Here is a 14,801-nt window from a genome sequence, read left to right as displayed (position 1 = left end):
TCCTACTACACTTACTGGCTTTGTGGGCTTAGTCCTCTGTGTATACCATTCTTCTCCTTATTGTGTTCTCACCTACATACTTTTACAATTACTCATGTACTGTTAAGTTTGGTTGCTGACTCAGCCTTTCTCGTGAAGACAGTCAATTTAATTATTCTTTGTGAGTTCAGTGTTTTTATAGAAGCAAAGCTTCTTGAATTCATACCTCTCCACTGCCTCTCTTACTGTTACATTATAATTATCTGAGTCACACTATTTGAAAATGAGTGCTATATAAATTCAATGGTGCCTTCTGCTTATTCCGTAACTCTTCCTTAGTATTCCAATTTTGACTTAATCAACATATAAGCTGAATGGTCATGTATGTTATTCCTCAAATCTTTTCCCATCAGTTGCTCAAATTTACTACTACATCTATGACAGAATTTATGCTTTATCTGTTGGTTCATAGCACTTACCATTCTAGAAATCTGACCTGTGCTAATGTCATTATCTGTTTTACTGTTCCTCTCATAGAAAGGCAAACTACGATTGAGAATGATAGACATATGGGAAAAATAAAATCTGTATAAAATATACTCAGAGATCACGAGTGCTGGAGGAGATTCCCTTCAGTGTCATTGTAGCCCCTGTTCTCTATTTATGTTGCAATGGTGTTCTACATTTCTCCCTTACTCCTTGTAGCTGGTGATATAGGAAAACATATCCTTGAACTGTAAAAGATACTCTTGTGTCCTAAAGCGAATGACAACTAATGTATCAAAACGTTCTTCCTCAATGTTTCCTTCCAAATGGATGAAATGCTTTATTATGATGTTCTTATCCCTTCTCACTTTTTGAGAAGTTGGTCTTTTTTTTTACATAGTATACCATTTTTATCTTTATATTCTGCTTTGATTTTTATGTACAGGAATTTTGTGTACCTCATCTCTTTCTCTGTAGACTCCACCCATTTCCTATAGATTTATTTTTATTATTTTTAAATGATTAGGTCTTAATTAAAGAATAGAATTTCTCTTTCTCTGTTAGCTAATGTTTTAGGTAGCTCATTGAGGTATTTATTTTTTTACAATATTCTGTTCACTGTCTATTACCGTGAATTGATAACTCTTCTAAAATTTTTGATCTCATGTTGCGTTAAAAATTATTCCTATTAATGTTTTCAAATTGCTGACCAAGAAGATGTTTTAGGCTTTATTTAGCATTACGTATAAGAACCTACTCAAATATCTTCATCTGTTGAATGTATGTATGCATGTATGCATTCATATATCTTTGTATGTATCTTATTTCTACCTTAATCTATCAGATTATCATCTATCTATCTATCTATCATCTATCTATCTATCTATCTATCTCTTTATACTCCCATTCTCACTGGTCTCTCTTTTTACTCTCTTCAGAGTATATTTTTCCATTCACATCTGAAGAAATGGATCTTAAATTATTTCAAGGTTACATACTCAATACTGTGAATAGAAACAGATTAGCCATTTTACTAGCAATTTCTTTAAGAAGCCTAATTGTTTTGAGACTAGATAAGAAATACTACTAATATATTGTAATTTGTGAGCATAACTTATTTTTAAATAATACAGTTGAGAGATGGAATAGTAGAGAAGAAACACTGAGTGGAAGATAAACAGATCCAGTAGAAAAGGGCATGTCAAGCTATGTGCAGAGAGTTGAAAAAACAATAGAGAGGGGAAAAACTCACAATAACCAAATATGTTAAAAATATAAAGTTACCCTTGATATAAAATATAGCTATTAAAAGTTATAGCGTAAAGAAGGTGATGAGGACAAAAATATTTTAATGTCAATAATCTATGTTTAAAAGAATTAACTCCACAACACAATGAATTTTAAAATGAGGTAAATAATTTGACAGTGACAGTTTAAGTTACTTGTCATCATAAAAAATGAGCTCATATATTATATTCAATACAATGAGTTAGTTAAGTGAAGGAGATATTCATTGATTTAACTAACAGACAGCACAGAAAGACTAAAATAGAGTCATTGAAAAGACTAAAAGACATAGAGGGCAGTCAATGTATCTATTGTGCCTTGAAGAAGGAGAAAATAACTTACAGGAGAACATTCTTACTATTGAAATCAAAACTTGATTATAAAATATAACCCCAGCAGCACAGACACTGAGAGAAACAATAAATGGGACCTCCTGAAATTGAAATGCTTCTGTAAAGCAAAGGACATGGTCAACAAGAAAAGACAACAGCCTACAGAATGGGAAAAGATCTTCCTCAACCCCACATCAGATAGAGGTCTGATCTCCAAAATATACAAAGAACTCAAGAAATTGATCATCAAAAGAACAAATAATCCAATAAAAAATGGAGTACAGACCTAAACAGAGAACTTGCAACAGAGAAAACAAAAATGGCTGAAAGACACTTAAGGAAATGTTCAACATCCTTTGTAATCAGAGAAATGCAAATCAAAAAAAACTCCGAGATTCCATCTTACACATGTAAGAATGGCTAAGATTAGAAACATTGATGACAACTTATGCTGGAGACGTTGTGGGGAAAAGGGATCACTTCTGCATTGTTTGTGGGAATGCAAGCTGGTACAGCCCCTTTGGATGTCAGAATGATGATTTCTCAGAAAATTAGGAAACAACCTTCCTCAAGACCCAGTAATACCACTTTTGAGTATATATCCATAAAAGGCTCAATTGTGCCATGACGACATGTGCTCAACTATGTTCATAGCAGCATTGTTATCATAACCAGAACCTGGAAACAACCTAAATGCCCCTTGACAGAAGAATGGATAAGGAAAACGTGATACATTTATACAATGGAGTACTACACAGCAGAAAATATAACGACATTTTGAATTTTGCAGGAAAATGAATGGAATTAGAAAACATTATTTTGAGTGAGGTAACCCAGACACAGAAAGACAATTACCACATGTACTCACTTATAGGTGGATTTTAAACATAAATCAAAGAAAACCAGCTTACAAACCATAATCCCAGAGAATTTAGACAACGCTGAGGACACTAAGACACTAAGAGAGACTTACATAGCTCTAATCTACGTGGGAAGTAGAAAAAGACAAGATCTCGTGAGTAATTGGGAGTATGGAGACCTTGAGGGAGGGTTGAAAGCGGGAGGGGAGAGACAGGGAGGTGAGCTGAGAGAAATGTAGAGCTCAATAAAAATCAATAAAAACAAAACAAAACAAAAAAACAGAAACATAATATTTAAAAGATGGATGAAGCTAGAGACAGAGACCCATATTGGAGCACTGGAATGAGCTCCCAAGGTCCAAATGAGGAGCAGAAGGAGGGAGAACATGAGCAAAAAAGTCAGGACCCTGAGGGGTGCACCCACCCACTAAGACGGTGGGGCTGATCTAATGGGAGCTCACCAAAGCAAGCTGGACTGGGTCTGATGAAGCATATGAGCAAACTGGACTCTCTGAATGTGTCTCTGGCTGACTGAGAAGCCAAGGACAATGACACTGGGTTTTGATCCTACTGCTTGTACTGGCTTTGTGGGAGCCTAGTCTGTTTGGATGCTCACCTTCCTAGACCTGGATGGAGGGGAGAGGACCTTGGACTTCCCACAGGGCAGGGAACCCTGACTGTTCTTTGGACTGGAGAGGGAGGGGGAAGAGAATGGGGGGAGGAATAAGAGGGAAGGGGAGAGAAATGAGAGGAGAGGAGTAGGTGGAAATTTTTAAGTAAAAAAAAAAGAATTGATCCATTACCTAATGAAAGAAACACACACACACACACACATGCATGTACTCAAGCACACACACATGCACACAAAGAGTGAGACAGGTAAACACATAAAAAATAATCAGATAAATTTCTAATACATTTGTTGATGAAAGACATTAAATAATACACATAATAAGAAATTTTAGTATTCTGTACTGAGACAAAAAGCTCCTTGGAGAGCTACAGAAATTCAAATTAAATAGATCCATTTCTGGGGCAATCAAACATAAGAAGAATTATCTGTAGAGAGTTTGAGTCTCAAGTCAGATCAGAATCCATATTTGTTATCTGCTATATTTCTTGCTCAGGATTAGTATAAAGTATCTTATAAACATTCCCCTAAATACTCCATTGAGTTCTTCTTTATCTAATTGATTGTGTGTTATAGTTCTTCTGGTGTTTGGCTTCAAGGATCCTTATATGAACATTGAAAGGATTACATTTGAATATGCATTAGACTCTTCCATGTCTATTACTAAATTGTGATTAATAGATCTGTCACAGTATTTTATTGTTGAAAAAACAGAAACATTTTCCACTTCACTATAGATATAATGTGAATTATTAATTTAATTAAGAAATTATAATTAATTTATGAAATATTGGACATTCAATACCTCATGTGGAAAATCATTCTGTATATGTGTTTCATGTATCCGTTCATGAATAAAGCTGTTTTGGCCAATGGCTTAGCAGAGTAAAGCCAGGTAGGAAATCTAAACAGAGATCTAGAGAGTAGGCAGATTCAGCGAGATCCTATGTATCTGCCAAAGAGAGAGATACTAGAAGGAATCTTACTGGTAGGTCGCAGCCTCATAGCAATATAGATTAATAGAAAATGGTTAATTTACCATATAAGAATTATTCAATAATATGCTTGAGCCATTGACCAGTGTTTTAATTAATTTAGTGTCTATGTGATTAGTTGGGTTTTAGCAGCCGGAAAATGAACAAGCAGTTTCTTTTTATGTATGATACTAATGTGGGCTGACTACATCCATAAAACATGCGAGAGCTTAGGAAGGAATTCTATACACAAAAACAAACAGAGTTAAGAATTGCTTCTTGGTAGCAGCATTTTCTTGGGTGGCATCTGTTTGCTAGAGGCAAGCAGAGTCGTGATCCCTTTAAAAGAAGTCTTTGTGACTCAGCATTATCAGCAAAAAATGAGTGATTTCTTTAAGAGGCAGCTTCCTAGTTCATGCTGGTAGTATAAAACTCTGGCCCTTTCAGAAGCTCCTGCACTTAGATGGGGTTTGTAAGCAGAACGATACTAGTTGCTTAATGGTGAAAGACCTGCTGCATCCCTGGATCTGTGGCCTTGAGATTGGTTTTCAGAGTTGGTGGTTAACATGCCTCCACCATGTTGGACTAGGATGTGGCCAAAAGGCAAATCAGCCATAGTTCTAGCCACACCACTTAGCATTTTAAGAAACTAGTCAGAAAATGATTACAGATACACAATAAAGAAAAACTCACACAAAAACAAACCACTGAACAGGTCACAGTGTGTTCAAAAAACATACGTAGACTTGGGAGAGAGGGTAAAAAGACTATTGACAGTTAGAAAAACAAGTGCAGACAATCATAGAGTAGAGGACCAAGATAATAAAATAAGTATTAAAAAGTCATAGAGTAAAAATAAATAGACCACATAAAGATGGAATACACATAGAGAGTCTGGATTATATATATTATTGTGTTTTCTTTGGATTTTTTGACTTCAGAGAAACATTTGATTCTGGGGTCTGCTTAAATAAATCAACATAAAAGTATTTTGACTTCAAAATATGCATCTAAGGATATGTTACTTTAGAAAATAGGGTCTGTGTTTGTTTCCACAAAACTTGTGGATTTCTTTCAAGCTAATGTGCTTTGATGGAACAAGACCCCATGAGAGGTCTCTATGAAACCAAAATACCTTGTCCAACAAACATCAGAAAGCAGTCTGGAGAAAACTACACCTGAAGTACCAAAACGACTGCTTATAAATGTTTGTTTTCATTTATAGAGGGATATGATATAGAGATAAAACTTTTACATTGGTAGGGATCTTGGTCTAATGATATGAATTTAAGGTTGATTTTGTTAAACTGTGCATATATATTTCTGCTCTTGTTTAAGGTATTGTGTTTTTATAGCTCTTTCAAAAACATAATGTACAATTATGAAATACAGATTAATAGTCATCTGTAGTCAAAGACTGCTTGTTTCCCAACTGCTTAGACCTAAATAATCACACAAAATTTTATTGATTAATATGTCGCTCAACTAACAGCTTAGATGTCTTTCCAACTAGCTCATATATTAGATTAAACCATTTCAATTAATCTGTGTATTGGCATGAAGATGTGGCCTACCAGCATTATTCTCTAGACTACTGATGTGGAAGTACCCTCTATGTGCTGTGATTACCATTAATAAATAAAGAAATTGCTTTGGACCTGTAGCAAGGCAGAACTTAGGTAGGAAGGGAAAGCTAGGCTGAATGCTGGGAGAAAGAAAGACAGAGTCAGATGTCATGGAGCCACTTCCAGAGTCAGACATGCTAAAACTTTGCCAATAAGCCATTGCCACGTGATGATACACAGATTAATGGAGATGGGTTAAATTAAAATGTAATAGCTAGCCTTATAAGAAGTTAGAGCTCATAGACTAAGCAGTGTTTTAAATAATATCGTTTTGTGTGATTATTTCAGATCTAAGCTAGCTGGGTAGCTGGGAACCAAATAAGTGGCTCCTTTCTCCAACAGACTACTTCCTGCTGATTTGGGGTGCTGTTAATCAGGTCTTCCATGGGGTATCCTGTGTGGTTGATCCATCTCTTCCAGCAGTCCTGAGCTGTCATGGACGTTATATCATCTGGGGCACTGTTTCAGGAGGTATTGTTTTATCAAACAATATTAACTGGTGAGGAATCTACAGCTTTCTATCCTCTGTGGAAACAAGAACATCTTTTCTAAAGCAACATATCCTTAGACCCAAATTTTGAAATCAAGATACCTTTAAAATATGTTAGTCTAGTTTAGCAACCTGCACAATGAAATGTCTCAGTGTACTTAGCACAGTCAAAATATTCAAAGAAATTACAATAGTAAGTATAATATAAATATTCTGTGGATTTTCCATCTTTACAAGGCTTATTTTACTTCTATTCTTCTAACCTACGTCTGTCTATACTCTTTTATATTAGTTTTACTTTTTCTTCAAAACTTTATTTTTTATAACTGTCTCTACTTTTTTTCTTCTCTCTCCCAAGCCTATATAGTTTTTCAAATATACTGTGTGTTATTCAGAGGTTTATTTATCTGAATCTGTCTTTATTGTGTATCTGTAATCAATTTCTGACCAGGAGTGCTTTTAAAATGGTAAACAGCTTGTTTGCAGTGGCCCTGGATGCTGGGTCCACCTCTCTCAGCCTTTCAAATGGTGAAGGTACTTTTACCCCCAGCTCTGGGACTGCCAGGTGGGAGCCATCCTCACCACCTCAACCCATGTTGCCACCAAGAAAGTAGCAGCATGCTGCCAAAAAACTCCATTCAGGTGTTTGGCCTCCTGAAAAGTCCAGTGCTATTCATGCAAATAGCACGAAACAGGACACCTTCTTAAAGGAGCTGCCCAGGTTTTACTGCTACCATTGAGGCAGGAAGCCTTCTCTTAGAGAAGCTGTGCTCACTGACAGCAAACAGAAGGTGTCTGAAAAATGAAAACATGGCTACTAAGAAGCTGCCCTTTTTTCTTGGTCTAGATACCACATTGGGTGCCACTTTGCAGTCAGACACTGCTCATTTTTTCAGGATTGCTGAGACCCCAATAATTATACAGAAACTATACTAAATACAACACTCTTCAATCAGTATCTTAGGCATCTTTCCAGCTAGCTCATTTATTTTAAATTAACCCTTTCTATCAGTCTGTGTACTGCCAAAATGTTTCTAAGCTTCAGGTGCTTTATTCTCTTTTGGTGCTACATGGTGTTTTCTTGACTCCACCAACTCTTTCTATATGTCTCTTCCAGTCTGGCTATATTCTGCTAAACGGTTGGCACAAACATCTTCTTTATTATGTGATGGTAATAAAACAAATTTATGGCATACAGAGGGGAATTATACATCATTTTTCTATCATAATAATTTTTTTATTCATGTTAGTTAGCTTTTCTAGGTCTACAAAGATGTATTTCAGTTATATTGATAATCATCCAAACCTCAAAGACCTACAGAATTTTATATTTACAATGTTTTAAGAACTTAGACTTTTCTCAACAGGGAGATACATCTTATCCAGGAAGCTCCATATTACTTCAGCGAGGTTGATAAGCACTGAAAATATTTATTATGTAATTTGCCTTCAATGTGGCAAGGCTACTAGTTTGGAAAAAAAAAACTGCTATTGCCATCACTGCTTGATGATATGCTGTTTGAACTAGACATGCAGGAGGACCCACAGTAAAGTGACTGCTTAACTTTCTAAAAGAATGGGCGGTCCTTTGTAGTTCTTGCTTTCCAGACGAAACTGCCAGACATTCTGCAGCACACAGAAGAAAGCAACTGATGGACTTTGCCATTATAAGGCAAAACAGACCTTCAAATTTCCTGCTTCATGGAAAAGTCTCCCAGTTTCCATGAGCCCATAGGCTGACAATGGATACCCCAATGTTACAAAAGGAATTTGGGTGACTATCCAGGCAGCGAGGTGTCTCTGTTAATTCTAGAGTATTGGAAGTTGCTTACAAAGCACTTCCCGTTAACAGGTAATATTACATCCTTCTGGTGTCTTTGGTAGAATTAAAGATAGATACTTAAAGTTTTACTTAGTTATGATAAAAGATAAATTAGATATAAAATTTAAGACTCACAAAGATATGATAGATGATAGGGTATTTTCCTTAATTTGTCAAATGTAAATGGACTAAATATTCTCTTTCTTTGACAGTGTTGCTATTTTGTTCTTTCAGACTTTAGTCTTTTCCATTATTTTTTCTTCCCACATAAGTATTTCATTTACTCAACCTCTTAATTTCCACAAACTGTGATCTCCCTCTTCTGTGAACTTTTTGAATGGATGCATGAATGGTTATGTGTGTGAGTGGATGAGGGAATGACTGAGTGAATGTCAACTTACTCTTCTATGATTTCCTTGCTGGTTTCTTAGACATGTTGAATTGTTAGGTCCTAAGAGTAGTTTCCAATTGATTCTCTGTGTAGCCAGTTCTATCTATTGCTGAGTTCACCATGTAAGAATGAATAAACTTTCGGCATTATTGATTCATTTTTCTTTTTCAGAAGAAGAAATAACAGAGAATTTATGTGAAGATTAAATGTTATAGTTCGTATGAAGTTTCCAATATAATACCTGAGCTACAGAAAATAATTAAAGAATGCATCAATAATTATTCAAAAGCTGGTATTTCCCTGATTTATGAATATGAAATATGATAATAAACACATGAGACTCTAAATGACACTTTGTTTCTTCAGTTTTTGGAGAAACTACTTCCAAAACATGTGAATATTCCCTAGCCCTATGTCCTTCAACAGATAAAAGCTTACAAAATAATATTGTCAACAAACAGTACTCTGGAGAAAGTAATTGCACTTATTATTTAGTTTTTTTCTTGTGCACTGTAAATTGAACATTTTTACCTCAGATAGCTCTTTATGTTTTTCAAAATAAAATGGATGTAACAATATAGCTTCTTAGCGTGGATACCTTTATCATATTAAAGTATTACAATGACTCTTCAATGCATTAGAATATTATACTTCCAGAATGTATTAGAATATTATAATGACCTCATACAATTTTTAGAGCATCAAACTACCCTGGATAGATGACTGTAAAATGAGTTTAAAGCATTGGTAATTTAAGATACTACAGAAATTAGCATCCCCATGGAATTTAAAATCTTATATTTTTATGTCAGGTAGTTATCTCTTAAAAGCCTATTCTTCTCTAATGAGAAGTAGAAAAGGAATGGATCTGGAGGGGAGGAGAGATGTGGAGGAACTGGGGGAAGTAGAGAGAGGGGAAACTGTAATCAGAATAAAATGTATGAAAAAATAATCAATTTTCAACTGAAAGAAAATGTGAAAAAAGACAAACTCATTTTTAATGTGATTTATGCAATGGTGTGAGGATTTTTATTGAATAATATAAAAGAAATTAGAGGAATAGAAATTAAAGTTTGAGGGTAGTACACAATTCTCAGTTTTGTGTGATTTAAAGAATGTCTTAAGTATTTAAAGGCCAAATGTTTTAGCTGAACTATTCTATATTTTTGAAAACTAAACTCTTTACATTCTTGTATGTGTGTGTATGCAAATGTATGCTATCTTTGTCTATGAGTGTTGGTACTATACATATGAAAATCAGAAGACAATTTGTGGTTGTCTTTTCTCTCCTTATACCATGTGGGTTCCAGGGATGTGCCTTAGCTTGTCAGATATGGTAACATGAGTTTGTGCCTGTAAAGCCATCCCCTTTGTACAGAAAATTATTTTTGATTGCAAGATAAATAGTTTGAGATGGTTATCACTACACTTGTAATTCAATCAAAATACGCAGGCAAGTCAAGATAAAATGAAATTTTAAGACTAACAGTAAAAGCAATTATTGAAAGTTTCATTATGAATAATTTTATTTACTGTATTATAATAGTTTGTTTTATTTTTATTTCATAATTTTATCTCTTTTTTTCCCTAAATAGTTATGTTCAAGGCTGATGTAGTAACTGGAAGCACATAGGAACTGGTAACTTACTAAATAGTCAATCACCTCTTTAGAGTAAAGAGCACTGTTGATCTCAACAAAATTTAATCATTACAATAATTATTATGTGTAAAATCTTTAGTTACAGATATTTTACTTGTGACTTAGATTCAATTTTCTTCATTATTTTCCTGTTTTTCTGTTTCTCTCCACAGAAAGCTGACCTCGCAGTTGCTCCTCTGGCTATTACCTATGTTCGAGAGAAGGTCATCGACTTTTCCAAGCCGTTTATGACACTTGGAATAAGTATTTTGTACCGCAAGCCCAATGGTACAAACCCGGGCGTCTTCTCCTTCCTGAATCCTCTCTCCCCTGATATCTGGATGTATATTCTGCTGGCTTACTTGGGTGTCAGTTGTGTGCTCTTTGTCATAGCCAGGTAACATGCTCACTTTTGTGATTTTTTTGGCAATTGTTACCTCTTTTGCTAACTAATAATTGTCAAAAGTCACAATCTACTTTCCTTGCTTTCCCTTGGGGTGCCGTAGATTTACAAACTTCTAAGAATCATATACACTTACTCCATGGACTAGGCTGCCATTTGTGGCAGAAAGCATGCTGGTTGTGTCAGTAAGCTGCAAGTGTGGTAGGTAGACATTAGCCTTTACTGTCAAATTCGGAAAGCAGTACTAATTATTCAAACAGCTTTTTCTGCTTTTAATTAAGATTATAATTATGCCTCAAGTTTCTGCTGCCATAATGAAACCGAAGTCCATTGTGTTTTTGAGTTTTTATACTTTGTGGTAAAAAGTATTAGAATTTAGATGTAGATTTCTGTTAGACAAAACTTCTTATAATCTATGACTATGTGCATTTATGTGCCCGATAGTTAAAATTAAATAGGAATTTTTTAAAATTTTGTCACAAAGGTTTTTTGAAAACCTCTTTGAGCTTTCTTTAAATTCTCTGATACAATCATTTACTTTCCTAGAAGTAGGGCAATACATTTTGCTTTTATAAAAAGAATAAAATAAATTATATATATAGCATAAATCTTTACATATTTATATTTTTGATAAATTTATACATAATTATCTTTTTAATTTATTATGTTACCTAACTGTTTAATGTTAAAATTTGACTACTTAAGACCATAATAGTTTGTATTTGTTTGTACCAAGCAGCTGTACAGCAAGTAGGGCTTTTTTTTCACAGTTCTTTAGTCTTCCTAAAAACTCAAATTTAGATTATGAAGTTCAGGATCCTTTAGCTTCCACTTTTTTTATGATCGTAGGAAACACAATAAGACATTTATAGTGTCTTTAGATCAATAACATATTTGTTTAGTAACCAACAAAAGCCAGTGCAAATTTTTTTTTCAGAATTAGCTAAAGCCTAGAACAGTTTTCAGTCAGCACACAGAGCAAAGAGAAGCTACTCTACATGAACAAACATTTTTGTGTGTCTTCCCATGTATTCACTTTGCAGCAATGTATATATACTGGAAGGAAGTCTCCTAACACCACACTGTCCTGAGAAATTGTGTAGGCATCACTCATGTTAAAGTCTAATAGAACTTCTCTTGAACTCTTTTTTTTTTAACTTTTTTTTTATTGAGAAAAGGAGAAAAAAAAAAACAAGTTTCCTCCTCCTCCCAGCCTCCAATTTCCCTCCCCCTCCTCCCACCCTTCTCCCCCTCCTCCCAACCTTCTCCCCCTTCCCCCACTCCTCTCCCCTTCCCTCTCCAGTCCAAAGAGCAGTCAGGGTTCCCTGCCCTGTGGTAAGTCCTAGGCCCTCCCCCCTCCGTCCATATCTAGGAAGGTGAACATCCAAACTGGCTAGGCTCCCACAAAGCCAGCACATTACGTAGGTTCAAAATCCCGTGCCATTGTCCTTATCTTCTCATCAGCCCTCATTGTTCGCCATGCTCAGAGAGTCCAGTTTTATCCCATGCTTTTTCAGTCACAGTCCAGCTGGCCTTGGTGAGCTCCCAATAGATCAGCTCCACTGTCTCAGTGGGTGGGTGCTCCCCTCGTGGTCCCGAATTCTTTGCTCATGTTCTCCCTCCTGCTCCTCATTGGGACCTTGGGAGCTCAGTCCAGTGCTCCAGTGTGGGTCTCTGTCTCTGTCTCCATCCATCACCAGATGAAGGTTCTATGATGATATGCAAGATATTCGTCAGTATTGCTATAGGATAGTGTCATTTCAGGTTCCTTATCCTCAGCTGCCCAAGGAACTAACTGGGGACCTTGGCTTGGGCATCTCGGAGCCACTCTAGGTTCAAGTCTCTTGCCAACCCTAAGGTGGCTCCCTTAACTAAAAATTGTGCTTCCGTGCTCCCCTATCCAACTCTTGAACTAGACTCGAGTTTATTTTCCAGCTGCAGATACATTAACTAGTAAAAGATATGGGGTAGTTATACAAAATTAACAAACAGTTCAAGATACTATTTAACTCTCCTTTTCTATAAAAATGACATGTTATGTTGAACTGTTACCTGTATTGATTGAAAAGAAAATAAGATAACTCCCATTGAAAGAATGTATATTTTCAATTTGAAAATATAAGGTCAGGTAGTATGTCATATTCTATTGACTTTGTGTTTAAGAGTTACAGACTATATTTATTATTTGTTATTTAATGAGTGAATTTGAAATCATCCTGCTCTATCTTATTTCTCAAAGAATGAAAAATAATTTACTGAATATCTAAAAAGCAATACAAAACAAAACAAAAACTTTATCAGAAAGCTCTTAACTATTCTATTAATTAATGTCTGATCCTTTATTAAACAGTAAACTGTATTTATTAGTCTTTGAAAAGAGTGTAAGGCTATGTCTAAGTTTCCAGAATACCTTTGCTTATCATTACTAATTAAGATGAACAGAAGAATGTCTAGGTTCAAGTTAATTTCTAACGCAAGCCCCCAATTCAAATGAGTTTGAATAAAACCAGTTTTTCCTAGTATGAAAGAAGCTTTGAGATGCAACCCCAGAGGAAATGAAATGGTCTACTGGTAGTGGTTAATTGCCCTTCTAAATCAATAGGAAGTATAATTTTTATTTTGAGTTTAAAATATAGTATTTTGCTTTTAGTTATAAGTTAAAATTATATCATACAGAGAGCTGCAATGAATCACTGACATTACTGAAGTCAGTATACATGGTATTTTTTTATTTTTATAAAGAGTACATACTTTATCTACATTAAATTATAGAAAAGAAAAAGGGACACTATTCAGCAATGATGTAGCTCAGTGGCAGGGCACATGCCTAACCTTTGCAAAGCTGAGTTTGGACCCTATCACAGAAAAACAAAGAAACTCTTAGATGCATATCTTAGTTTCCATTATTGTTGTCATGTGATAATATTACTGTGAACAAAGCATTAAAAGATATATTGTTTATTTTTAGCTCACATTAAAGATCACAGCCATCATGGCTGGAAGTTGAGTCAGCGGAGAATAAAGTAGCTGGTCACACTATGTCTACACATAAAGAATGCCTGTGTAGCTTATTGTCTGTGTTTTAGCCTGTCCATTATGACAGACCAGGCAATTTTTCTGATGTCTACAATTAGGGTGGGTCTTCCCACAACTATTAATACAGTCAATACAGTTCCCTACAGGCATGCCCATAGGTCAATGGGTATTTTGAGTAGTCCTTATTGAAACTTCTTTCCCATCTGACTACTGAGTCTGTTAAATTTATAGTTAATACTAAAATATCAATATGTGTGTTATCTTCATTTTAAATCATCAACACTGATGTCTAAACCAACCACTGAGTCTATAACAGAATTCCTACTTATACATTATTGAGATATACCACACTGAAATTTTAAAAATCATATAACACCTAATAAGGAAAGAAAACAACTGATTGCATAATTAAATATAACAAATATTTTAATATTGACTGAACTTATAATTATTTTTGACCTGTCAAAATTCTAATATTGTTTCTATTCTTATTGAAACAATTTATCTTCTATAACTTTTTACCTTCACAGACAAACTTTCAACTTTTATTATAGTTGTTTCATTAATCATTCTCTCAATTAGTAAAATATTTAGTGTCATTAAAATCACACTTATTAGAATCTCACAAAACTCTAAATATTTCTTGATGTTTACTAGTTTATTTACCACAGATATGCATGTACATGTAGAAAAATACATATATATATACTATTTACTGTATATTAAATATAGCATACACACATATATACACACAAACTTTCAGCAATGTAATAAAAATATAAAATAATAACCCTATATCTTAGTTTTAAGGATTATGTATTTGAAACTTATATTCATAAAAATGAC

The 14,801-nt window shown here is 34.7% G+C and overlaps 1 protein-coding gene across 6 annotated transcripts in view; it reads left to right on the top strand.

The window, feature by feature from the left end:
* The window catches only part of Grik2 (glutamate ionotropic receptor kainate type subunit 2), a 604,302-nt gene that overhangs the window by 442,608 nt on the left and 146,893 nt on the right, over positions 1-14,801 (top strand). For all 6 annotated transcript variants that reach the window (XM_041653577.1, XM_041653579.1, XM_041653578.1 and 3 more), the window contains one exon: positions 10,690-10,913. In XM_041653577.1, coding sequence (XP_041509511.1) covers positions 10,690-10,913 — 224 coding nt within the window. The remainder of the gene's footprint in view (positions 1-10,689; positions 10,914-14,801) is intronic.

The sequence above is a fragment of the Microtus oregoni genome, unplaced genomic scaffold (genome assembly GCF_018167655.1).
Source record: "Microtus oregoni isolate MIOR12 unplaced genomic scaffold, Mior012 000006F_ref0000085, whole genome shotgun sequence".
NCBI lineage: Eukaryota > Metazoa > Chordata > Mammalia > Rodentia > Cricetidae > Microtus > Microtus oregoni.
Note: the sequence above shows the minus strand (reverse complement) of the source record. Positions and strands in the feature narration are given on the sequence as shown.